We start from the raw sequence: 27,036 nt of genomic DNA, 5'->3' as shown, positions 1-27,036 counted from the left end.
CTGCCCCTCAGTTCTGCTGTTACAACAGCGAGGGCCACGCTGGAACCTGCATCAATTATTGTGGTTTCCAGCCAAATCCATGATATTGAATGATCTGGTTTATGGGTCCTTTGTGCCAGCACAGGGACCCAGGGCAGGGACAGGAATGCTTGAAGTTAACTTTACCCTTATCCCTTCCATCTTCTGAAGCTCTATCAACATGCACCCTCTCATTCAGACCCTTCCAACGCCTGCCAGGATCAGCCTTGATGTTGGATGGTGCGGGCCACAAATAGGACTCCAGCAACAGCTTCCAGGAACAAGTCTCTTGTAAGTCTCATGGATCAGCTCCCAGTTCAATTTCTGTGCCACAGCATTTGTGACCACTCACCTGCTCAGACCATCCGCAGCACATCAGCAAAACCCACATGAGCCACTGAGCAGCTCTGGAGAGCCACAGAACAACCAACGTGGAGCCCTGAGGACTTGCTAGCTCAAGGTTGCACTCTGCAAAGCGGAAAATGGTGTGAGAAGCCAATTTCGGCCTTTCCTCATGGAAACACAAAGGTGAAAAGCTGAAGGAAAGTGAAGGAAAAAAGACACAAGTCTCTTTCCACCTTGCACAGGACACAGCAGCATCCAGGCAGAACCTGGCTCATGCGCAGCAACGCAAAGGACACAAAAAGCAACCCGAGCTTAAAAGGGTGAGCATCCCATCAGCGCACCGGTGTTAGGGCAGTTCTGCTCTGTATCACAGCAGTGCCTGGCCAGCTGGTGTTACTGAAGGTGGTCCTACATTGGGAAAGCAGCTTTACCATCATTTAAAAGGCTGTTCACAGAGACACCCTTTGTGTTGCTGCAGAACACCATGGAAAAAGATGGAAGCATCTGAACCAGCAACCTCTCAGAAGAGCGTTAACTCCAGTCCTGTTCGTAATGGTGCAGACTCAAACCGTCAGCATGGCAGTGCCTGTGTCCCACATGCCATGAGTGCACCTCCATCCTCCATTAACCCCATCCAGGCCCTCACAAGCTGCAGGCCTGTGTAACACACCACCAGGCCTTGCTCATGCGACTACACACGAATCCTTGTGCCTCCTCCTCCTGCGCACCCCAACCTGCCTTTTACGTTGTAACTTCTACCAAGGCTGATGTTTCTTAGCAAGACTTTCCCCCCTCTCAACATTTGTTCAGACAGAAATCCCACTCTTCTGGAGCGGGAGACATGTGCTCCCCCAAGGAGGCGCTGAGTGTGAGCTGAGCCCCCCCTGCCCACCATTTGCCAGCCAAAAGGATGAGGGTAGTTACCAGGTGCTGGTGCCACAGGTCCACATCCCTCTTATGTTGGCAGCCTCAGAGCTGAATTCGAGACATCTGTCACCTCCTCCACTGACCCAAGCTTCCAGTGACTCCAGAGATTGGAAATACAAGCAAAGCAGAGAGTTCAATTGCTCAGTTGTTAGTCCCTGTTAGTCAGAAATACCACCTTCAGGCCCAGAACAGAACTAGCTCAGCTCACAACCTTGCGTTTGAGCAGGTGACTCCCTAAGACCACACAAACATCCTCCAGACCCCTTGGTGCTGCCCCACTGATAGCCCAGGGGTACCTCAACACCCGATTTCAGCACTGCTGACAGGACAGGCTGATGCTCTGATGCCGCACGGCCTTATCTGCCCCGAGAGAGGGAACGGCAACACACGCACACGGACTGCAGCACATGGATAATCTTTATTGGTAACATCAGTGGAGCACCAGTAAACCATTACTGACTGTAGTGGTGACACGCAGCTGAGGCACATGCTAAGGCACTTTTATTATATAAAAACCAAAAAAAAAAGTTCTTTTTGTGACAGCAATTGGGACACGAGGCTCCTGCACTGAGAGCGCTTCAGGCATACAGTATGGTGCTTCATAGGGAATTATTTTTACTTCGCTCATAAGTAGGTCTAACCGCAGCATATACAATATGGTTAAGAATACAGGTAAATCCAGCAACCAGTGTACGGTGTAGAAAAGTAAAGACTATCTATATATAACCATGGTCCCAAGAGAAAGGCAGTGATAAAGACCTTTATTTTTTTTTCTTAATTACTTATTACAAGAGATACAAAGGCCTTACATATATCTGTGCAGATTAAAGGGTTTTTAATATACTCTTAGTCAACGGTGTACAATAACTAATCCCAACCCCTGGTTACAGAGCAGGTGCGAGAGGCTTGGACATGTCAATAAAAGAGGGATTTCCCTCCCCTCATCCCCACCCTCTGCCCACTACCCTATTAAATTCCCCTAGATTCTGTCTATTACCATTAAATATATTTGGTCCCCCAGAGATTCTCAGACAAGCCCAAGGACACTGTTCTGCTTCCCCAGCCTGTCATTAACTACTGGTCCACACTACCTTAGATGAAACCGCTCGGAGGCAGACACTAACAGGACATCATTGCACTTCAGAGATCTGTCCGGACAGTAAAAATAAGAGGAAAAAGAAAAAAGACAACTTTGGCAAGTCCTCCAAATAACTGGTCCCGAGAGGAGCTTCCCTCTTCACCCCTCCCTGGAAACGTGTGAAAGCAGAAAGGGCAAATTGCCATGGCCAAAGCACACCGTTTTTCCTGAAACTGCTCCCAAACCATGTGGGTGGGCAGAGTGAAAGAGGCAGAAGTCTGAGGTCACTGAACATGATTGCCGAAAGCAAACAAAGAAGGAGGGGAAAGAATACAGGAAGGAGCTTCCCTGCAGCTAGAATCGAAGACAAAAGGAGATTTACAGCAAAAATAATCTTTCCCTAACCCCACTCCCTCCAAGCTGTGTACGGATTCACCAGCAGACACGGCACGGACAGTTCAACAGGCCTTTGTGGTGGCCAAACTGCTGGTCAGATTTCAGAGACCCAACTCTTTGGCATTAAATACAAGAGGATTAGGAAACTGGAAAGAGAAGGAAATGAGGAACACAGATGCCCCATGGCTCCAGATACACAGAGCTGGGCTTGCTCTGCAGATCCCCAGCCAATTTAGGAGGACAGGGTTTGCTGAAAGTCCAGTGGAAGAGGGGAGGGTGGATGGGTCACTCCATCACGTGTAACCTGGGTCAAATGAGAAGACTTATTCAGTAGCTTTGGTATCACCAGCCTCTGCCTTGCCGTCCACTTCCTCATCGGAGCACTCTCCTGTACCCTTCCTGACAATTCGACGTGTCACGACAAACGGCAGGTCCCCACGCCTAGGGAAAGACAGAGCACGTTAGCAACACGAGGTTTCACTGACTTCGCCAGACAGGGCAGGCTCTGCAAAGAGGTAAGCAAGTACCTGGCCATGCTGTTTGCAGTGGGCAACTACAGCAATGGCCCAGAATGCTCCACCTTACCTGAGTTTGCTCTTCAGGGAGCTGACTTCTCTATTCATGGCATCAGCTGTTTCAGTGGCATCCTCCAGCTCACGCTGGAGCTTCCTACGGGATGCATTGGCTCGCTGGGCCTCCTCTTCTGCTTCCTCAAGTTGGCGTTTCAGCTGCTTCAAGCGCATGTTTGCCTTATCCGCCTGAGCATGTGTGGGGAAGAGAGAAATACAAATCAATGTTTCTCCAGAGCTGCAGCATAGTTAGTAGGGAGAGCAGCAAAAAGCAGTTTTCAAAGCCCCCTCTTTGCTTTCTGGAAGGAACTGCCTAAGACTTGACAGCTCCAAGCTTTTCTTCCTTAAAAGCATTTTCATCTGTGTCATCTTGTAATTACCACAGTGAGGAAAAAGAAGTCCATAGGAAGGTTAATGCCCTCTTAATGCAGACAATGCTTTGGCCATAGGAGGGGAGTCCTCCACCACAAGACTCACCAATGCTGCAGTAACTATACACACCTGATCTTTGAATTGCTCAGCATTGCGCCTCTCATCATCCACCTGCAGCAAGATGTCTTTCAACTTCTTCTCGGCGCGGCGCACTTGCTTGCTGGCAGCCTGGCGCTCCCTACACAGAAACACAGTGATGCTCAGACAAGAACGCCTCTCCCCTTGTCCCCAACAAGATGACATGACTTGGGCAAGTTAGAAACAAGGAAGATAGCAAAACCCCTCATAACCTAGGAAAAAAAGGGGATGGCAGGCCATATTTCCCAGAAATAACAAAAAGGCAATGATGTCACACAGATAGGATACTTTGTGAAGCTACAGAAGGGCAGCAAGTGTATCACAGCTGCAGTTTTAGGAGTGGTTAAGTCTGGAAGGAGCTAGAAGTCTCTACAGAGAAAAACAAGGAAGGTTTGCCAAGATCTTACTTCCATACTACCCACTATACCTAGAATAAAACCTTCACTAAGACAAATTGGAATTTAAAACAGTTTCTACTAGGACATACTTTGTCTCCATGTCCAACTGCTCTTCCAGCTGTGCTATCTTTGCTTCCAAGGCCGTGATGGTAGCCTTGTACTTGGACTTTACTGCACTCTCCATCTCCTGCAGTTTAAGCTTAAGCTCCTTGTTCTGGCGCTCCATCTGCTGGCGAGCGTTCTCATTCTTCTGTGCGTTGCTACGCTCAGCATTCAGGTCGGCATTCATCTGATCAATCTGCAGAGAGAAGCAGTACTGAGCACATCCAGCACTCCAGCCTGAAAGGCTGATTTACTTCCCAGGCACATGCTGAGAGCAAAGAAAAAGGACCCTCAGGGTAAGCTGAATACCTGGAATAACTATGATGCAGAGGGAGCTCTCTGTAGGCAGGGCACTTCTCAAAATATCTTAGTTTACCCAGATTTTCAAAGTAATTCCTTGAATATCAGGTTTATCAGCCTCCTCTTAGGGCTCAATTTGCCAATCACACACAATGCTCTCAGTAGCAAAAGCCATGGTTTGGCACGTAACACAGTAATTATCAGTCTCAGTGAATTACAAAAATCCTGAGGCAAGCAGATCCAATACATGTGCTTTACTAATTTATCATTTATTTGCTGTCTGTCTACTCCCTCTGTCTACTACAAAGAAGCAGCTTTCTGACTGACTTTCAAAGGGGAAAGGGCAAGAACTCGGTCCACTTCCAAGCCAGAGAGGGCTCTGGCTCACAGTCAACCAACTCGAGAACTATGCTCTCATCCTCCAGAGTGAACAAGCTGTTTGGAAAACCATCAGCCTACCTCCTTGGCTCTGGAATGCTGAGAAAACAACATGCTCAACTCTAAAAGTTGGGCAGACAAAATATGGCAGAGAACAGGCAGATTACAATCATGGTTTCTATAGCGGCCTAACAAATTCCATATGGTTAGTCCATCAGAAGCAGCACAGAACTGGCAGAAAAGTCATTTTCCAAGCACATTGTGGCACTGTTCAGCATGTTGGAGTAGCAGCATGATATGGATCATCTTTCTCATAATCTCTTAATACAGAAAAAAAGGGACTAGGAGGTTTGGGGTATTTTTGTGGGGGTTGTTTGGGGGTTTTTTGGTTGGTTAGTGAGGTTGTGTTGGTGATGGTTTTGCTTAGGGTTTTGTTTTAAATAAGCTTGAGAGACTGTTGCAGCTACCCAATGATTTAAGTGTTCAAAACCAGCGAGCTAACATCAGCTCTGAGTGCCCAACCTATCTTCTGTACTGTGGTATGCAGGTGTTTCATCTTGCTCGCATCTAGGGACTTCTGAGGGCCTATACACAAAGTGGCAGCTGGCATTAATCGGAGTGCAGTATGAATTTACACAGACTAGAGAACCCCTGCTAACACACACACAGCCTGGATAGATACCTGAAGGTTTGCCTTCTTGAGCCGGTCATTGATTATCTCTGTGTTGCCCTGTTCTTCTTCCAACTCTTCCTCCAGCTGAGCTATCCGGGCCTCCAGGCGTCTCTTTTCCTCCATGGCCAGTGCTCTATACGACACAGAATCATTAAAGCAGTGTTAGTGGCATTAATGCCTTGGAGAAAATCCACAGTTTCTCATTTCTTTAAATAAACTCATGTCTTTTGAGAGTAGAGGGGATACAGTGCATGCTGCAGACTATATAAAAATAACAGCCTGCAAAGTATTTTCTCAAACCAGCTCCTCCACCCTTAAAACAGGGAACATTACTCACCCTTTACCACTGTTGTTGGCAATCTCATCAGCCAGCTCATCCCTTTCTTGCTGGGCCTGGCGCTTGGCACGCTCAGCAGCTGCAAGCTCCTGGAATGAAAACGAGACGGTCAGTGATCCAGTGGGAAGCTACCAATTAATGCAGCATAGGAAAAAGTAGTTACTGGTAATGGGTGGTATGGTCTCTAACTACATCCAGACTTAATTATAAGACATGGTCTGCTCCACACCCACCCCATGGCTCCCTTTGTTTTGCATTTTCCTATCACAGCTGTCAAGAGAGGGCCAAATTCTGCATTTTGAAGTGGACCTCATATTTGAGCAGAGCAGAAAGTACAGGAGAAAGGAAATAACCATTCAAGCTTAGACTGCTATGCTTAGTTCTTGGCCAAAGAAAATGAACAAACCCTTTACTTGCATGCATATTCCATTACCTCCTGCAATTGGATCATCTCTGCCTCCATGCTCTTCAACTTCTTCTCATTTTCTTTGGCCTGGGCCAAGATCTCTTCTCTGGAAGTACGTGTGTCCTCCAGTTCCCGCATATAATCCTTCATTTGTGCCTGAAAAAGGGAGAGCAAATGACGGATTTTGGAGCATCCACATTAACAAAGTGGGTTTGTTTGTCTTACAGGAAACATGAAGGGAAATGGAAACAGGGATTCATTAATCTTCAGCTACCAAAAAGGCTGCTGTAAAAACAAAAAGAATAATCCTTTTGCCATTTCACAAGTAACAAGAAGGAGTAATGAAAGCAAACAGCACTGCTTAAGTTGCAAGGGAAAAATGTCAGATATAGGGAGGGGGGAAGGCAGGGTACAGGAAGCTTTCTAGTGAAGCAATACAATGGATGGTCTACAGCAGATTTGGGATTTTTCCTAAGAACAGGTCAGACAAATGCCTGTAGGAATTACAAAAGCAAAAGAGAACTGTGGTGGGCCAGGAGAAGTGATATTTAGGACCCTCTAGCTTTGCAGCTCCGTAATCCTTTCTGAAAACACTGATATGAGGCAAGCACTAGAGTGGACCTTCCCAACAGCTTGTGTCTCAGGGAATTAAACAGGGAGATCGGGGTTAGAAGGATATCTGAAATGCCAATAAATCTTGCACTGTGAATTGCTACAAGGTTCTGCTGCTCTTGTGCCACTGATGCATGGCTCTCACGAGATGAAATCTTGTATCCCATTTCCCTGGGTAAGTGTTCTACAGTTACAGCTAAGATGGTTGCAGCATCTCACCTGGAGTTTGCGGAGCTGCTTGATGGCTTCTTCACGATTCTTGTTAGCAGTGTCTATATGGCTTTCCAAATCCTTCAGGTCCATCTCTAGTTTCTTCCTGGCAGCCACAGCAATGGAGCGCTGTTTCCGTTCATCTTCCAATTCCACCTCCATCTCCCGCACCTGTAGAAAGAAATACAGGCATCAGCATTTCAGCTCCTTGATTTCCTAATAGCCGGTTTTCATATCCCCCTTTCAAACTGTACATAAGGGCAAGCATGTGACTCGTTTTCATTCTTCCTGGCAGGGGGATGGGGCTAACATTCCTCACTAATAAAGCCACACGGGTTCCTTTAATAGACAAAGGCTGCTTGAACAATCATGCGCACCAGGGGTGAAGTGTCTCACACCTCTGCAGTGCTGCCTGGACAGTTACCATTAACAAGAACCTGAGGTTTGACACTGTCTGTCTAACCATCTTTGGACACAAGTGTCTCTGGGTATGGAACACTTTCAGGATTTACAGAGCAATTCTTACTTGTCTAATCAGCTGTTTCTTCTTCTCTTCGTTCTGTTCATCACGTCCCTGGAGGTCCCGGTCAAACTGTGCCTTCATGGCCTGTTGGTTCACTTCTAGCCGCAGTTTGGCATCCTCTGTGGCCTGCAGTTCATCTTCCAGCTCTTCCAGCTGTGTCTTCATCTCTTCCACCTGCTGCTCCAGGGCTCGCTTAGCCTTCTCCAGCTCATGGACCTACAGCACAGTACCACACGTGAGGTTTCCTCAGAGAGAGTCAGACAATTTCACCTATCCTAAGTGCAAAAAAGGCTAAGAACAACCATTCACATAAGGCAGAATACAAGAATGCTGCATGTGTCCCTTGTAGTAGGGCAGAGATATCCCTCAAAGTCAGCTGCTCACATACCTGCAAGCTGCCAGTCGGAATCACAACTACCTATTAGTTCTGGTCATGCATGTGTGGTGGGGAGAAAGAGAAAAGCATTTGTTAGCCCAGTCCTGACCTACTGCAGGCTTACATCTACTGCAGTCTCCTACTGCTGGAGACTTCTGGTTCTGACAGAATTCAAGGAAATACTTTGTGGCCTCTAATTCTTTTATTATTTTTCTTTTAATTTATTTTCCTTCCTGCTTATCATAACAATTTTTTGTTTTGAAATACTGGGTTTACTGTCTTCCACTGCCTGGCTAATCTCTGTATTTTACAGATCAGACTCTTACCATATCTTCATTTCCACCACAACAATTAATTAGCAGCAGTTCAGTTTCCCACTGCCTCAGTTTTCAACTACTTTGGGTCATTTTCCAGGTTCTTGCAATCCATCTTTCACACTTACTAATGCAATACAAACATTCACAAACTCACAATGTGTCCAGTATTTTTTACTACATTCATCTGTGTTAACACTAACATAAGCTTTTTGCAGTATTTAAAACTATCACCTGTGTGATATTTCCTGGCCAGAAATTTTAACTTCATACTTACACTTTTCCCAACATCATCCTTTGAACTCATCAGGTCTTCCATCTCTGCACGGAACTGCTTATTGATTCGTTCCAGCTCATCTTTCTGCTCTATGGCTTCTTCCAGGGCTCTGGCCAGAGAGAGGGCCTTAGTCTCCTTCTCACGGGCTTCTGCCTCAGCACGATCCCGTTCTTCTGCATACTTGGCAGAGATGCTCTTCTCCTCTGCCAATAGCTACAAGAGCACAGTATCAGTATTCTGAGAAATTAATGACAATTTTCTAACAAGGTAAACATGCACCTTTTCATTAGCGTCTTAATAATACGCTGCCACAGAAAGTAGGAACCAGCTTCCAAGAATGAAGCGTGCCATCCCACTTTTTGTAACTGTGCTGACCCCAAATGAACAAACTTTCGATTCCCTAGGCCTCAAACCAAGTATTTCCAACTCTCTCTCAATGATCTGCAAGCAATACTTTAAACTTGATCTTGGTCTTGATATAAATGCTATGCCTTTGGGAAAGAATCATCACTAAGCTTCGTCTGCAAGCAACAGAATTAATTTAATTCTATGAAAGCTTATTTCTCCACTCTATATGCTATGCCTTAGTTTGGAAATAAATATGGATTCTCTAAGCAGCATTGCTTAGGTATTCTTAAAGCAGAGCTGTCAATAAGATCCACCTACTGAATGCCCAGTGACTGAAGTCATACCTGATCAAACTTCTTCTGCTTCTTCTCCAGGTTGGAAACTATCTGCCGCTGATGATCCAGGTCTACAGCAAGGTCATCCAGCTCTTGCTGCAGGCGGGTCTTTGTTTTTTCCAGCTTGTCATACGCAGCTGTCTTCTCTTCATAACGCTGGCTCAAGCCCTCCAAGTCCTTCTGCAGCTTCTTCCTGGCTTCCTCTGCCGACTCAAGGCAGCCCAGACCATCATCCATCTTCTTCTTTGCATCTATTGCCTGGAAGCCAGAAAAGATCTCACGTGAAGCCATACCACAGAGAACATAGTATGTGGTTTACTGGTACCAGAAGTTGGGCCTGCTCCATTTTGAAGGTCCTACTGCCCCCTCAATTAATACATGACTGAATTCCTAAAGGAATTGCTGGATACAAATCTACAAGTAGTTCATACAATTATCAGAGACCTCTTCATTTCCTCTCTTGCCCAAATCAGCAGGATCACCTTTTCCCAGGAAAGGTTCTGTTACTTAAAGATGATTCTCCATTTAGAGTTTACTTCAATATAGACAGATTGCACTTATGCTTCCTTTCAAAAGTCATTGGTTTATAGGATGCAGACTCTGTACCTGTTGCTGAAGCACAGCAATCTGTTTCTCCAGGTTTCTCTTGGCTTCCTCTTCTTCTTCCAGTTGCTCTTTGAAACTGTTCTTCTCGTCCTCCATTTGCTTCAGCTTAGTGCTGAGGCTCAGTTTTAGGCGAGTCTCCTCCTGCAGCAGCTCCTATGAAGCAAACACCCCAGTGGAATTCAGCACCACTCCTTGGCCCTAAAGGCTCACAATGCTCACCCACTCTCTCCAGAATGAGTACTTTTGAAGCTGATTTTAAGTATGTAACTTATTTCACAGATAACACAACCAAAGACAGAATTTAAATAGTCTTCCAGCAAGTCCACACAGAAACAAAATACTCAGAATGGTCCTATTCCCCTCATACATTCTAATAATTAAAGTATATTACTTCACCTCACAAGCCACCCACAGTCTTTTCTGAAGTCTTTTGAGCACACCAACCATTCAAACTCTTCCCAGACTGTATTCTGCTACATGGCTTTCTCATACTCAGGTATTAAAGAAAAGGACAACAGGCTAAAGTGATACAGCATGCTTAAAACCAACCTTAGTAGATTTGAAAGACAGTGGTCATTTACCTACTTCAGGCACTGGCATCATCTTACTTTTGCAAATTGTAAGACATTTGGCTGCACCACACAGAGATGCCTTGGTTTCTAAAGCTCTCACCTGTGTATCCTGAAGTTGTGATTCTAAAGCAGAGAAGTCCTTTGCTAATTTGGCTGATTTGCTGTCAGACTGGTTCAAGAGACCTGTGACATTGTCCAACTCAACCTGAAGGAGAGATCAGAGTATCAGTTAGTGAATACATCTGCAAAAACAAAGCCAGGAACAAGTGAGCAGCTACAGGACCCAGGACTGAAAACTCAGGCACCTCATAACAGTAAGGCATCGTTTCCAGACTCCCAGGAATGAAGTACGAGAAGTTGAAAAAAGGTCTTTTTACATGGGATCCCCTCTATAGCAAATGCCTTCTGGTTCTGGGTGGTTTGGGGTTTTTTAAGGCCTATATAAGACTTTAGACAGCCTGGCAAGAATTTTAAAAGCTTTCATTAAACTAACTCTTTCTTTTATACTATCTGCTTCAGGACTATATCCAGAATCTCAAAATTACATTTGCACATTCTAAAAGATAGTGCACACACCAGCCATGCTCAACTTTTAATAACAGCCCTCCAAAAATGAGAAGGCAGAGGACAATGCTCTGTGTGACTCAAAAGCGGTTTGCTGTTCACTCGAAGACAGGAGGAGAAACCCTAAACTTCCACATCAGCCTTGAGCCACACCTCATCACCATCAACTGCATTACAAAGCTTCAAGAAGGTGTCTTCCAAATGAGTTACACAGTTGCTGGTCTGTTTATGCCAGTCTGTGTTCACAAGCAGTTGAATGTTTGCACAACTGCAAACTGTACTGTACAAACCACTGCATGCTGAAGGGAAGCAGAGATGCTGATACTTTAAGGCTTACAAAACTCAAATGGCAACTAGCTACTTCAGCTTCTCAGAGCTGGTAAGCAACATCAGTCCGAAAGTCCTGCCCTGGCAATGAGTTAAGTAGCTTGCATAGCCCCTGGGAAGCAAACTATGGATTTGCTTTTTGTAGGAACTTTATCCTCAGCAGGAACACGATTTTTGAACTAGCTGTGGGGAGGCATGACCCTACAATGCTTTCAGTCTAACCCTGGGCTCTATCAGAAGCTAAGGAAAACCCATGCCACTCACCTGCAATTTGTTAACCCTCTCAACCAGTTCAGTCTTCACTCTTTCGCCTTCTGTGAATTTCACCTGGAGTTCTTGGAGCTGAGCATCTACTTTTTTCCGCTTGTGCTCAGCATCCCCTTTGCCCTGCAGAAGGGCCTTCACCTCATTGGCCAGTTCAGTCCTCTCACTTTCCAGAGACTGTTTTGCTTTTTCAAGATTTGCTTTCACCTGAAGAAGGAAAAAACACAGCAAAACCTCTCAGACTTTAGATATGGCAGGATCCCTCACAACAAGCAAGCTAATATTTCATGTTTAGCAGACAAGTTGTAGACTGCTTACTCAGCAAAAACAATTTTAAGAAGCCCATCACTGATAAGCAGGAGACAGTCTAACAAGCAGAGAAGACAACACAGGACATAGTTTTCCACCATCAGATTCCAAATTAAAGCTGTACAAGTCAACAAGTGCACGCTATGAAAAGAACATCTTGGTTAAGCAGTATAACATGCCTGATTGGAACAAAGACCGAATGCAACTATTCAAAACAGCTTCATAGTGAAAAATAATCTACCAAGGGAAGAAGAGCACATGTATCAGATGCCTAGTATCACAAACGCTTCATGTTCTTCTGGGGCTTTAAGACATGGTCATAGAGCAGCTGTCCTTTCAGGGAGATTGACTGCTTTGGCCTTGTGTTTTCTATTCCACATACCCGTTTGGTTTGTTCTAACTGCTCTGCCAGCTCTTCAATAGCTTGTGAATGTTTCTGCCTCATCTCTTGGATTTGAGCCTCATGTGTCTTTGCCTCATCTTCAAGGGTCTTCTTCAAAACCGTTACTTCTTGTTCTCTCTTTGACCTACAAAATTCACAAATCCCATTAGTGAGAAAATCAAACAGAAGTGTATATCCACCAAAAGCATGTCTAATGCAGAAAAATGCCAACGTCTGTTTAGCCCTACAAGCTACAAAGACACTTTTCAAAGCTAGAGCTTAGCAATGCACTGTTCTTAAGCAGAAGCTGGCAGCATTAATTTCAGCCTAAGTAGTAATAGCCTGAAAGAATGAATGTTTCAGGTCTATCACTAACACTGTGGTTAGGAAGCAAATTAACTTTCTTGCATCAGGTGAGGTAAATGCAGCTTTGAGTACAGCTTGCACACTACCTCCTTCTATAGCCACTGAGGCTGCTAACCAGACTACTCCAATAAAGGCAAAGACTTGCTTTGGTAAGAGACTGGATGCTCCAGCATTTATTAAAAAAGTAAAAAATAAAGACAACAGCTACATCGTGGAGTTACCTGAGCTCTTGCTGAGCAGCTGTAGAATCTAGCGTGTCTTCTAGCTCCGTTTTCAATGCTTCCAGCTCTTCTCCCAGATCCCGCTTCTGTTTTTCAGCTTTATTCCTGAATGCTCTCTCTGACTCCAGATCTTCCTGCAGCTCAGTGATCTGGGATTCAAGTTCCCTGATCTTTTTCAGGGCCATGTTCTTCTGAGCTGCCTCTTCTTCCACCCTGTGTTCAACATAGGGTTCTGGTCAGAGTCAGATTTAAACTGTAGGTAAATTAAAATCACCTAACCTACCAAGAATAATCAATAAAGAAAGCTGCCACAGGCCAGCTCTACAATAATTACATTCAAACTTTGATGCATGTGTCACTATGGGTTCTGTTTCCCAATATCTGAGAGAGCACAATCACCTTAAAGAAGGGGACATAGAGGAGAGACAACAGGAGAAAGAAGGGAAAGCACCATTTTGCACTGGAAACTGGATGCTTTACTGAACAGATGAATATAGCAACTACCAGTGAGAGAGTCTGCTGCCACTACTTTTTAACCCCCTCCGAAATCTTACAGCTCCAATGAAACATTCAATTCATAGCCGTGCTCTGCACAGAGAACGTGGCAGTGAGCAGCAGCCAAAGAACTCTGACGCTGAGAACATGGATCTTAACAGTCCGCAGGCTGAAATGCAACTACAACAGATTCTATTTAGTCCCTATTCCAAAGGGAGACAAGACAAGAAATACTTCCCAATTAGGTGGGCCCTGAACCCTGCAGGTCAGGTTCTCACCTAGCTAAGGCTGCCTGCAGCTCCTCTTCTTTCTTGGCCAGCTGCATTTTGAGTTCTGCAATCTGAGCCTGCAGCTCAGCAATCTGGTCATGCAGATCACTGGAGTCCCCTTCAAGCTTCCGACGAGTCTTTTCCAATTCTTGCCTTTGCTTTTCTTCACGTCGCAGACGCTCTGAAGAAGATGGGGACACATTAAGTTACACAGACGATACATACCCAAAGAATGTTCTATGAGCAGAGAAAATAAAGCTATTTAATCAATAGTTTCTTTCCTAATAATACAACTGTCCCGACTATAGCTGGGGTGCATTATTTTGTCAGGACCTACACATGCAACTGCCCCCATATTTTGCCCTCAAAACATACCTGCATGACTTCCCTTCCCCTCGTCTTACAGCCAAACCCTCTTGCCCTCTTTTTCTATACCAAACAATGCCAGCACAATGCTAGTCTCTCCCAACATCCACGCCACACAGGCATAAGCACTCATTAAGAGACACTGACCACAAGTTCTGCTCTCCCTTTACAGAAACTAAACGGGCTGGCTCCTGCTGTGTTAACCTGCGCAGTCTCCAGATGAAGTACCTCTAGCTTCAACTCTGAAAAGCTCATGCAAACAGGATATCAGAAACAGCACTAACCCTGACAGACTGCTGCTGCTGGAAGTAGAAAAGTGGTTACACTTCCACAGCAGGAAAAGAAAGAGAACCAGCCTCTCTTCTCCATTGGCCTGCTGCTTTAGAGAGGATTTTTATTTAGATCAAGGGCTCAGCTGACAAGGCACATAACCTTCAGCCAGTCACTGAACAGCTCCACCAAACCAATCAATAGCATACACACTATAGAGTAACTTTTAACCCCTCAGAACCTGGGGAGGACTAAAACTCCAGAAATCAAAATCAAGTTCAACAAATCTTAACAAGAAACCACCTAAAACTAAGAATTAAACAGGCAAGTTCTGTGCAGAATCTGCCTTAAAACCAAACAAACAAAAACCACCCCCACACAAAAAAGCCCTGAACAAAACCAAAATCACCTTCAAGGTCTGTGATCATGGCCTCATGTTTATTCTTGAGTTTGGCTAAGCTCTTAGATTTCTCCTCTTCCTCTGTCAGGTTCGTTGTAAATTCAGACATCCTGTCTTCCAATAGTTTCTTTTCCTGCAGAATAGAGAAGGCAGTGTCAAAGCAGTTGCTGGAATTACAGCACATTTTTCCACAACTGACTGTGCTTAAATATGTCAATGTCATGAGTGCCTACTACTCCTCTAAGGAACTTGGAACAAAAGAAATCCTTTCACAGGATAACAGATAGTATTCAAATCAATGGCTACTTAAAGATTTGTATTTGAAGCCTTTTCAAATCTGAAAGGGAAGTCTAATCATGGAATAACTTGATATTGTTTGGCATACTGATGTACCAGAAAACTTTTGTTCATGGATTGTTATTCAGTCAAGGCTATTTAAATATCATACACTACTGACTTGTAAAGAATATAGGCAGGCAGTTAATTTCAGGTCACAGTTGTCATAGACATGACTGAACTCATTTGAACATTTCCCCACAATATGGGAAAGGTCAGCCTTTGGTGGGTAGCTCCAGAAGAAACACCCATACGTCTTCAGCCTGTGTAAGAAGCTGCAGGAATCTTACCTTAGCCAATTTGAGATTCTGATCTTCCAGAACCATCACATCTTCTTCCAGTTTCTTCAATTTGGCCTCTGTGGTCACTTTTTCCAGCTGCAACTTCTGCCTTGCGCTTTCCTCTTCTTCAAGCTGTTCCTCCAGTTCCTTCACAACACCCACAGAAAAGCAAGGCATCTGTCAGTGCTACTTACCAACCAATGTAACAGCACAGTAGCAATCCTAGAACTTGGAAGTTTTCTTTACCCTTCCTCTAGGTATTAAGGCACCTCAAGGTACTTTCCCAAATTAACATCTGTTGTGACTTGATGCAACATACCCTGTCCTAAAAAACAACTTTTCTAGTAAAACAAACAATACTATTTTCCAAAGAAGAATGCACCATTCTAACCCACTTTGCTTAAGCTTACTTGTCTATTTGACAAGTGGCCACCATCTTCAAGAATGGAAAAGCTCATTCCAGATGACTGGCTGAACGCCTCAGACTCAGGACCAGAATCACTATGTTCTATTCCACAGGTAGATTTTTCTATGCTTTATTTTTTATTCTCTCTCTCCTGTTTCCCTCCAAGCTGAGACAACAGAACAGCTGTGACCCTTACTATACTCTTTACTGACAAGAGTCAGTATTCCTAAGGCATTACCTGGATATTCTGTTGCATTTTCTTCTTTTCAGCTTGCAGATGTTGACACCGTTCTTCCTCTTCCTCCACTCTTGCTTCCAGGTCATGACATATCTCCTCCAGTTCTTGTTTCTTGGCTGTCAGGCGGGCTCTTATCTCCTCAGCTTCAGCACAGAGTTCAGTTTCTGCTTGCAACTGTTCCTGCAGCTGCATCTTCTCTGCCATTAGCTACATTAGACACAAAGCCAGAAACGAGACAAGCTCCAATTTACCAAAGCACTTAGCAATCTGTGTTATCTGCTCCTGTGTTCCACAGTTACTCTTAATCATTGCAGCAGTCTCCTGCTGCTAATCAAAAACTAAATATCAAAACACAGTTTAAGTGTTTGTTCTCCTTTACAAAGGAGAACACTGCAACCACATATTATATCAGCCTTAATAAATTTCTCAAGACCATATCCATTTGAAAAAAGGAGATTGTCTAGTTTTCCCCTGCAAAAGTAACACAAATAATTATCAGCCCAGAACAACAATCCTGCTGCCACCTTCTGTGTTCCAAACAAAAAGGATTCCATTAACAGTGAGACTGAATTCAACTAGCTCGCTATAATACCCAGCCAAAGGAGACTTAACATAATAGCTATAGAAGGGCAATAAGTGGTCACTACACAAAATGACCTGCTAGAGAATCTGAGCTGGAAAGAAGGGCAAAGGAAATTGAACAAGATGGCAGCCAAGTCACATATTTCAACAAGCAGGAATCCTGCAGCTTGTCCATCAGACCAATAAAGCAAGGGATGCTCTCAAGCAGTTGGCCAGGTAGAAGAGAATAACTTTTACACATGAGATTTGCAAACTCACCTGGGCCTGGAAGGTCTCCATCTCACTCAGTCTATTTTCTGCAGCCAGCTGCTTCTCCTTGACCTTTATTAGTTCTTCTTCCTTGGCCATCATCTCCTCTTCCTGTCTGCTTACTTGCAGAAGGGGCTTCACCTGAAAGGGAAACCAAAGGAATGAGACATGTATAAGGAACAAGGAAAACATGAAGAAACATTCTTGTACTTGATAAGCACTGAACAAAACTTATGTAGAAAGTGTTATATACTCTGCCAATACCACAATTTCTGCCTGCTCAACTTTTTCTCCAGGATGGGATGCATCAGAAAAGGGTTAGGGCAATTCCAGGTCCTCAGGAGCTAAGTAGTAATAGCAGGAGAATAAAAAAGTTGCCACAGAGTAGGGAAATAAATTCACAGGTGGGTCAATGTCACCTATCTGGACTCCTCTAAGGCCTTTGACATAGTCCCCCACAACATCCTTCTCCCTAAATTGGAGAGATATGAATTTAATAGATGGCTTGTTCAGTGGATGAGGAATTGGCTGGATAGTTGCCTCCAGAGGGTAGTGGTCAACAAATCAATGTCCAGATATAAATGGGTGCAAGTGGTGTTACCTTAGAAGTCATTTCATAGGAAAGAGAAAAGTTTAAACTCTGCTCCCAACTCTCATTTAGCTGCAAAGTCTTATGTCTAAAAAGCAAGAAATCCCATATGTTTAGAAAAAAGACCATCTCTTCATGTATTCATTGTCTTTATAAAGGTAAATTATATACAAGCCTAACAGCAAGATCAGACCTCAGTGCTTTTCTTTTGCTTTTACAATGGAGAAACAGATGGCAAGCCATCCCTGTATTATCAGGTTTTGTCTAGCTAAATTGACTAGCCATGTAGTAAGTGACTTTTTGAAGTGCCATACTACCAAAGCAAGTGATCCTCTTACTCTTCTTACGCATAAAGCATCAAAAGATGACTTTTGCTTTTCCACAACATTATGTGAATATAGTCTTGAACTTGTTTTATGCAGATATACTGCATAGCTATAAAATACGCTACGATATTCTCTGCCTAAATGAATCAAGGTGTAGTTGCAAGCCAGCCCAACTGCAGAAAAGTGTTGTTTGGTTCTCTGGTTCAACCCAAGAAGCTGAAACTGAAACCAAACTGTCAAAATTGCAAAGGGAAAAATGTTACCTTGGTGAACAACCTCCACCACTGCCAGTTCCGCAGCTTCAAATAGGCAGCACAGTTTCTCTGAAGCACCTTCATGGCTGTCAACTGCTGCTGGCGCTTGGCAAAGGCTCTGCAAAGTAAGCGGAGGTCAGACAAAGGAACTCACAGCAGCATGCAACTCTCTCCACCAAGCCCTTTCTTAGATGCTTCTACTTTTTTACTTTAGAAGGCTCCCTCCATAAAAAAAGGAGCAAGACTTCCAGTGAACTTCCTCTATCAAATTTTTTTCTGCTGTTATGAGCACTTATCCTTTCCTTTATCCAATTTCCTATTTAATAAAGTTTTTCCCTAATGTCTAATCTGAAAAGCCTCACTATTTTCACTTCAAAAAAGGGAGATCTGAAACAGAGGCGTATTCCACCAATCTGGCAGACACTACTTTTGTTTTTAGAACTGAATCATTTGCAGTCCTACTTAATAACTTAAGAGAAATCCTACACCTCCTGGATCAGTACTGTACTAGTACCTTTTCATTTTCACATTTGCAGTTTGCAGCACTGTCAAAAATTTTGCCTGCTGCACAGTATTCCTGCAGAGAGGAATAGACTTTACTGCTCTGGTAGTATGTGGGATAGCAACACATGGAGTTTCTTGCAGGTGCCAGAAGTCCAGCATTACAGGGATCAGAAAGCCCTAAAACACTATAATCTCTAATATCCAACAAATAAATCATGGCTTTTCTGGCAAAAAAGAATATAATTTCTAGACAGATTCTTTTGAAGAAACACTTGTAACTGAGTGGGAGAAACATATGTGTTTATGTGTGTACTTTATGCACATATGTTTATACACTTTTATATATGCTCTTTACAAAATATGATCCTTACTTTCTCGCCAAGTAGCCTCTGCAGCATGCTTGGAAGCCAATAATGACATCTGTGATCTTCAGGTCTCTCTCTTCTTCCAGATGAGCAAGGACTCCAGCTCTGAAGAACACTTTACTCTGTCCAATTCGGTAGAGGTTGGAATCCAGCTCCAATGCTTTGATCTAAAGTGAGAGAGGGAAGAATTCATGTCCTGCAAAGACTGCTTCATATGAAACATGACAAAACATATTTCTGTCTCATGGCTTTAAGATATCCCTTCCCTACAATAAGCACTCAGGCCAGCCAAAGTAACTAGTTTTCAATACAGTTCTGCCCCAATTAGAGGAGTTGCATCTCAGCCAAGCACAGCATGAAATGGAGGTAACCAGAGAGAAAATACGATAGAAAGCATTGTTTAATACAACACCATATCAAGTATTCAGAACTATAAGGATGCTGTGAGGAACATATGCCTAGTCCTAAAAGCCCTTTCCTTTCTGAAAGGAAACACATATGTTGATCCTTCCTATTTATTTCTTCCCACTCCTAATCTTTATCAGAAAAAGGCACTCCAACTGACTTCTTCATCCTTTAAAGGATTTGCTGTCAACGCTTACACTAGTGTAAGGGGAATAAGGTACACCCCTTTAAGACAGAAAAAAGGGAATCAATTACAGCCAAATTCAATTCAATCTCCCCTAATCTTCAAGCTACAGAGCCAAAACTTTCCCTTAGAAGCAGGCAATTCTGAATAAACTAATTGGAGCCTTCACTGAAAGCATTTGTCATCAGCAGACCATTACCAAAAGTTTGTTGAAGCTCATACTTTAACCATGTGCTACAGATAACATTAATGCTTCTGCACATTTTGATTCCATGAATACTGGTGGCAACTCAAAGTGTATGCATCTGTGGAAAGATCCTCTTTGCCTAGGACTACTGAACTCCATGCTAGCCAAAAGCGTCCATCTGTGAAGCCAAGAGAAAGGTTTTTGCATCCTCAGACCAAATGTTTAACTTCAGAATTTTGGTCTGTGACTATAAGATGCATTTTTAACATGCACAACTCAGATTTCCAAACCGCACCCCAAAGTATATTCAAGTAGAGTTTCTGGGATGTCTTACCATCAGCACGCAAGCTTGCTTTCCATCCATGAATCCTTTTGGAATTGCATTTGGAGTTAAGATTTCATATCTGAAGAAGAAAAAGCATTAGACTACTCACAAGTATATCTGAAAACAACAACAAACAAAAACTAAAAATCAGTAAAGGATTCCTATGCCATTTGGAATTTGACAATTTACAGTCTTATTAGAAGAAAAAGAATTGTATCTCTAGACAACAGAGTATGAAGCAGCAGTCTTGGATGGGCTCCCTCTGTGCCTCACCTTAACTACACGCTTACTAGAGAAGTCAAAGGTGGTTTTGGGAGGCTTTGTGCCAGGAAATACCAACGGCCAGATGTGTTTGCCTTTGAAAAGAGTGGCAATCCCACTGCAATAAAATACTCCAGTTTTTGCAATTTGCAAAGGTAAAGACTGCTTCAGATTCTTTTCTAGGCCTCACCTTTGTCTGAATTCCTGGAACACAACTCTATTGGGGAAACCTTGACGACAAATACGGATTCCCTCCAACACTCCATTACAGCGAAGCTGGTCAAGGACCAAGTGGGGATCTAGTTTTCCAGCCTGGTGACGAAAAGGCGTATTTTATTAATACCACGAAGCTTGTACAAAAGGGGTTTATCCCTTGCCTCCTCCTTTTTTGTAAAGCAGTTAGTTCTCTCTTTTCCAGTTAGAAGCATTTGAAAACTTTTATGCCAGCTTAAAAAGAGCCAAAAGATCAGTCTCCAAGATTTTGGGAAGTATACAGTTATTTAAGATGACCTTAAAGAGAGATTCTGAGGAAACAAGACCTTTTTAAAATCTCTTTTAAAACCTGACAAAAGATAGCAAACCCAGCTACATACCCCAGGAAGTTACTGTTGAAACTGTTTTTACCTTTTTTTCATGGTTGGGGATAATACAGCGGACGAAGTTAGGGTTGGTGTTCCTCAACGTAGCCATCAGTTTAGCCAGTTGTTCCTTATAGAGCTGTCCCACTGTTCGGAACATACCCTTCCTCGTTTTAAAGGCCCCTGGCAGTGCTGTGTCTGACATACCAGCTACCTGATCCAGCCCAACAATACGGTCAACTAAAGAGAGCACAAGAGGGAGCATTAAAATTTTGCCACAAACAAAAGAAGCTTTGGAATGTACACAGAACATCTGGGTAGAACGGGATAAATGAGAGGAGCTGCAGGATCCTTTTTGCTTCATCTCTACACAGATGTTGACTCCTGTACAGATTTGTGCAGGGATAGGAGCAGGAAGGAAAAAAAAGCAACAGCTCACTACAGGAAGTATGAGTGATGGAGTCAAACTTACTCCCAAATATATTCTACTGATGCTCTGGATGGCAGCTCTGGAAGAGCAATCTAGGAGTGAGTTTCAAATGCTTCTTCTTGCTCAGGTTACAATGAAAAATAGCAAACCAAGAGTTCTAGCTGTTGGCCCAGCAGAGTCTGTTAACTAGAGTCTACAGCTAGTTAACTCTGACCCAGAAGAGGCCACAGTTAGAGAAAAAGCCCAGCTTCACTCTTGCATTACAGGCAGAGCTGCCATGACCGGTGATCAGAAGAAGCAAGTCTACTTGTAAACTGAGCAAACATGGTGAAAGGCAAGACACAAACCAAACCTCAAGATACCACTGTTTGAGTTATTTTCGGAGTACAAGTATTCTATGAGAGAGACATACACAATATCACTAGGAGAAAGTCAGAATTCCCTGCCCCAGCAGTTTCTCCACTATGCCACAGTGACATCCAATCACTGATGAAGCTATCACCTTGATGGATGGACTCCACAGATCTTTTTTCAATAGAAGCCAGTTAAATCTGAGAGTAGCAGGGGCAAGAAGAAACTAAACCATTACTTTTTCATATTGCTCTTCTACATGGAGGTAAAGATACACCCAACCAACCAAAACCAACTGCAGCACTGTAAGTTTTCACACTCCCAGTACATCTTTATTAAGGGTTTTCAAGCTACTGCTTCCCTTTAGTGGTTGGCTGATGCCTAAACTCAGGCTCCCAATCCTCACTTCAGAAAATATATCAAACTTTTGCTCAACTGGCTTCTGATTAAAAAAAAAACTGCTAAGAGAAACCCCTACAAAAGAAGAAACAAGAAAGGATGCTCTCATTTATAGCTAGTATCAGTTTAGAACTGCTCAATTCTAGAGCAGCTGTTAGAATAGGGTCAAGGTTGTCCTATCAGAAGAAGGTTATGTTACTAGGTGACATCACAGGGAAATCCACAGAAGAGTGTCCCAGATTACAGCTGGAACAATCCTCTTAAAAATCTTGAGCCCTGCAGTCTACATCAAGATAGCAAAGAGGACAGTCACTTGCAACTGAAGATTCAGCTAAGAACAATAAATGAGAACTTATAAGCTGTGGTTGAGCTGACATTTCAAGTCCGAAAGGAGCCACACAAAGCAAAGGCCTTGTTAGGCACAACTTGCTGACAGCCATTTTTCATGCAGTACAAGTTCCTTTGCCAAACTAACTTTGCTGATAGTTTAAACTATCAGCAGCCAAAGTCAAATCCCAGTACTAGAATAATGTTAAACTGGATTTCAGTTTAAACCTAGTCACAGAAATCATCCTTCCAAATCTTGCAAGAAATACAGCCTTACTAGCTCTGCATTCAAACAGCTGACAGGGATTTGCTTTTAGCTGTTAAGAGTAACCTTTAGCACCTGAGTATGTCTATATTTTATTTGTATCCACTCGCAAGGCAAGTTTTACTTTTGCTTTAAAGTCCGTGAGGAGCTACTAGCACAAAGCAAAGGAAATGAACAAGAAAGACAAGCAGGTATGACAGAGGGACAAAGAGAAGTTAACAGAAGCATTTCTTGCATGGCTCTAGGATGCAATACACATGACACAACAGCCGGGTTTCTCAGTCACCTGGTTCTAGATGAAGAATAGGAAAGTGTTGATAGAAATAGGCTCTCTGAACGTTCTGCATCTCTGCAACAGACAGAGACGTCAAAGAAAACCTACCACAGAAAGTGACAGCAACAGTAAGACTCAAAAGCAGATAAACTCAGAGAAGATAAAAGTAAAAAACTGAACAGCACTGCGGAAAGAATACACTAGCTGCAGGACTGAAAACACAGGTTCAACCTCAGATCTTGCGTTTGACTGTTGCAGCTATGCAAGCTGCTGGGGCATAATGGTATATTCATATTTTATCCTGGCATTCTTGGTTTCAAGAAATAATTGCTATATATGCAGCAAGCTTAGCATAAGTTGATGCAAGTGAACCTTTCTCTTGAGTTACAGAGAACCTTTAATGCAATACCATGATCTAAGCAAAGGATGTTCCAGATGATGCTCATCTTGATGGCTTAGTCTTCAGGAAAAAAGCAACACAGCTCATCACAGACTTTTGATGATCAAACAAACTCTCCCACATAAAACAAGAGAAAAACCCCAAAGAGATTAAGTTTAATTACATACCATCTTTCCACAGCTCAGATACAAACTTATCCGATGACTGGTGGAGAAGAGTAGCAATATTATCATTCAGTGGATCCATGTTCTTCATTAGCCATTCATCTGCTTTATAATCCACCTGGAGAAGATAAATACATCAAGAAACTGTGGGGTGGGGGGGATTTTCTGCAGCTCAACATGCACTGAGGTCCTGCAAAGTCTATAAAAGTAGCACTGAGGTTGCACAATCAACAACAGATCACCTGATCATTCTTGGATTTACTATCCAAGCAAACATACCTACAAATTTCAAACCCTAACAAAACAGCTGCATGTTCTGTTTTGTCAGTAAAGAGATTTGTAATGCTAGTTTGCTCCACCCAGAGCGTGACACAAGAAGCCAACCGCATCATCATTTTTGGTGATGAAGTCTGATGCAAGGTTTCTGAAAAGTACCTCCAGTCTCACCAAGCCACAGAGAACAAATTTAAATTGGTGTCAGTTTGACATTGTCAACTGTTCATATATAACTTGCAGGCAAATCCCCTAAGGCACTTTAAGGTCCACAACAAATGGAACAACTTTGTTAAATCTTCCACTGGTTTCCCATAGGCAGATGTTTTGGTAAGCAGCCATTCCTAAGTGGTGGCTACGCATTAGGAAATAACAGCAGACATTTCAATGTTCACATTTTAGCTCTGAATTCTTTACCTTGCCAGCATAATGTATGATACAGAAGTCAGCTTTGTCTTTCAACTGTTTTGGCTTCTGAAATTTGGGGTGGGTGCCTTGTTCTTGTACAACTTTTTCCACAAAGCTTTTGTCTGTTGCTTTTGGGAACCAGCACTCTTCATCCAGCAGGGCCAAGATACCAGGAGGCCCAGCCTTAAAGAAGGGAAACATCAAAACATTATTAAATATGCAACTACACCAATAATTAAGACATTTAGATGACTAGAGGAAATAAAAGGATACCTAAGCCTGCTCCCCATTATATTCACCTGTTGTTTGGTATCAGCTCTACTAGCTCTACACTAATAAACTGTTAATAGTTCTTCAAAATCCCCATCTGAATTTTGCACATTTTTATGAGAATGTCTCTTCCATAACTTTCGTCTAGGCTGGTTTACATGGAAAAAAAAAATCTTTTTAATAGAAGGAACAGTATCACACTGTTTGCCAGATTTTCAGATGTCTAAATACAGAAGACTGTCAAAGAGCATCTCCCAAACTAGTACTTACATCTACTATGAAATTCATAGTTTTCTGAGTTTCATTAGGGCAGAATGAAAGCAAGAGATAGTTGCAGCTTCCCATCACACTTATAGTTAAGTAAGAAAGATCTACACAAATGAAGACAATTTTTGTGAGAGGAAAAAGTGGCTCATTAGATATATTTTCATGCCATATTACCTACAGAACTGACACTAACAGATTTATTGGTGGCACACTTCAAGGCAAAGAGGAAGCTGTTCACTTCCGCTTCTAAGCGTACCACAACGTCAGTAGAGGATTACAAAAGCTAGAAAGCTAGTTTCCAGTCTACAGGTAGAGGTTATGTCCTCAATGGCAAAATTAGTGCAGCCATTTCCTGCTGCTTGATGGCAGAACAACAAGCTTACCGGCTTCTCTATGAGGTCAATGCAGGGCTGCAGATCCAGGCCAAAGTCAATGAAATTCCACTCTATGCCCTCCCTCTGGTACTCCTCTTGCTCCAGAATGAACATGGTGTGGTTAAAGAGCTGCTGCAACTTTTCATTGGTGTAGTTAATGCACAACTGCTCAAAGGAGTTCAGCTGAAGAAGAAAAAGGTAGAAAGATGTTTGAACAGTTGCTTTTGAAGACACACCTACTACTCTCTTAAGAGGAAAAATCACACCTATAGTTCAGGAACTTAAGCTAGTGTTCTCTGTGGGGTGGACAGCCCAATGTCAATAAACCCATTTGCTTATGAACTGCCTTTCCAGTCATGTGCCACTGCATCACTGCTGCAATCCCTAGGGAAGTTCATGCGCTCTGTTCCTCAGGCTTTGCGAAGAATGTTTAGTTACAAACAGCAGAAGAATTACTGCAGCCACTTCACTTGGGAACAGAAAAGACTCCAGTTTTCTCACAAACTCAGAGCTGGCAAGTCCTCTTCATAGGAAGAGGAAGCAACAGAAGCCTGAAGACAAATTCCTAAAAGCATGTGGAGTGGAAAGTCCCTTTTTAATCCTCATATGTAAAATCAGATGAAGGAAAATTAGGGGAATTTCTTTATCTTCAGATTTCTTCAAACTGTAAGGACAAGATTAATAATGACAGTGCATCTTCATGTTAGACCACACTAAATATAATGCAGCTCCTAAAGAGAGTGGTCCACTTCTTCCATGTTTCAGTAACTCCTATAAATGTATTTCCATTCCTGTCCTTTTCATGAGATTCAGCAACTACGAAACCAACCATGATCAGAGGGGCAATGAAAAGAATAAAGTCATTAATAAATTTAAAAACTAAGGCACAAAAAAGTTGATTTTCTTTTTTAAATTGGTCCAATTCATTTTGCAGCTGCACTGAACTAGATCCAGTGTAATAGGTTGATAGGAGCTGCCTAGCTGGGATAATGACAGGACAGTTCTTTTCTGATGGCAGCTTGTTGTTGCTTCAGACTAAGTGCTTCCTAGACCTGATTTTCCTAACAGTTCACTGCCACCTACAGGGGGAGCTCCCGCTTCCCCTCTTTTCCATTTCACCTTCAACTTTCCCTTCAGCTCTTCCTCACCTACATTTATCTTGCATCAGTTTTTACGCTCAGAGTCCCCTTTGCAGACTGATTCAACTATAAAACACCCTAAGAAGCATTTTTCACAGACGTAAATTGGTGATTAGTACAAGTGATTGCAGCCAGGAGCAGAAAAGGAGAAAAGGAGCAAATTCGCTCCTTTTCTGCATCAGGGAGTTGCTGTTAAATCCATTTCGCTGTATGTGAAACCACACTCTGATCCTCGACTTTCAGGCTTCTTTGCAGAAAGGAGCATACACAGATCAGAATTTATGCTGGATCTGATCTGGTATATACCCTGCCTTTGCCTTTTCCCAAAACTCATCAGCAGGAAGAAGAAACCATTTCTAACAATTTTTAATGACAGTAATAGGTTTCAGTGGGTCACCCCTTACATGTTTTAGGACAGACTAATGTGACATAAAATTTTAAGTTGAGTGATGATCCAGTGATGACACTGTAAAGGACTTCTTTTGTAGGTTAGCAAACTTTAAAGCTGTGAGCTATAAGGAATTAAGAACACCTGGAACTGTGAAATTAAAGTACTTCTAATACACATACCAAAAAGGATGTAAACAGCAGAATACACAGCAATAGGTAATTTTTCTTGTCAGAATACATAAAATACTATACAATGAGCACCTATTAATTTATCTGATAGTTCACTCAGCAGAGATTGCTAGGAACAGAAGTAGAATATATCCCCAATCCAAAACCAAACTCTTTTTTCCAGTTTCAAAGCCATTCCTTCAGCAGTCTTTGCTCCATGGTAA

General features: G+C 42.8%; 1 protein-coding gene across 1 annotated transcript in view; it reads right to left on the bottom strand.

Moving 5' to 3' along the window:
* Positions 1-1,689: 1,689 nt before the first annotated feature.
* Positions 1,690-27,036, bottom strand: part of MYH9 (myosin heavy chain 9) — a 73,249-nt gene continuing 47,902 nt past the window's right edge. Inside the window, exons 13-41 of the mRNA XM_065679155.1 lie at positions 25,125-25,298; positions 24,214-24,387; positions 23,527-23,641; positions 20,960-21,153; positions 20,526-20,647; positions 20,084-20,153; positions 18,980-19,140; positions 18,114-18,222; positions 16,945-17,076; positions 16,105-16,311; positions 15,470-15,607; positions 14,853-14,976; positions 13,817-13,988; positions 13,044-13,256; positions 12,457-12,601; positions 11,766-11,972; positions 10,711-10,815; positions 10,039-10,191; positions 9,442-9,690; positions 8,750-8,962; positions 7,786-7,998; positions 7,269-7,430; positions 6,465-6,593; positions 6,032-6,120; positions 5,704-5,827; positions 4,331-4,539; positions 3,835-3,943; positions 3,350-3,522; positions 1,690-3,205 (exon numbers count right to left, since the gene is read on the bottom strand). Of these exons, the coding sequence (XP_065535227.1) occupies positions 3,088-3,205; positions 3,350-3,522; positions 3,835-3,943; positions 4,331-4,539; positions 5,704-5,827; positions 6,032-6,120; positions 6,465-6,593; positions 7,269-7,430; positions 7,786-7,998; positions 8,750-8,962; positions 9,442-9,690; positions 10,039-10,191; positions 10,711-10,815; positions 11,766-11,972; positions 12,457-12,601; positions 13,044-13,256; positions 13,817-13,988; positions 14,853-14,976; positions 15,470-15,607; positions 16,105-16,311; positions 16,945-17,076; positions 18,114-18,222; positions 18,980-19,140; positions 20,084-20,153; positions 20,526-20,647; positions 20,960-21,153; positions 23,527-23,641; positions 24,214-24,387; positions 25,125-25,298 (4,503 nt within the window). The 3' untranslated portion in view covers positions 1,690-3,087. The remainder of the gene's footprint in view (positions 3,206-3,349; positions 3,523-3,834; positions 3,944-4,330; positions 4,540-5,703; positions 5,828-6,031; positions 6,121-6,464; positions 6,594-7,268; positions 7,431-7,785; positions 7,999-8,749; positions 8,963-9,441; positions 9,691-10,038; positions 10,192-10,710; positions 10,816-11,765; positions 11,973-12,456; positions 12,602-13,043; positions 13,257-13,816; positions 13,989-14,852; positions 14,977-15,469; positions 15,608-16,104; positions 16,312-16,944; positions 17,077-18,113; positions 18,223-18,979; positions 19,141-20,083; positions 20,154-20,525; positions 20,648-20,959; positions 21,154-23,526; positions 23,642-24,213; positions 24,388-25,124; positions 25,299-27,036) is intronic.

Source organism: Lathamus discolor, chromosome 1, assembly GCF_037157495.1.
Source record: "Lathamus discolor isolate bLatDis1 chromosome 1, bLatDis1.hap1, whole genome shotgun sequence".
In the NCBI taxonomy this organism is placed as follows: Eukaryota; Metazoa; Chordata; class Aves; order Psittaciformes; family Psittacidae; genus Lathamus; species Lathamus discolor.
The sequence above is the reverse complement of the archived record's forward strand: the minus strand, read 5'-3'. Positions and strand labels throughout refer to the sequence as shown.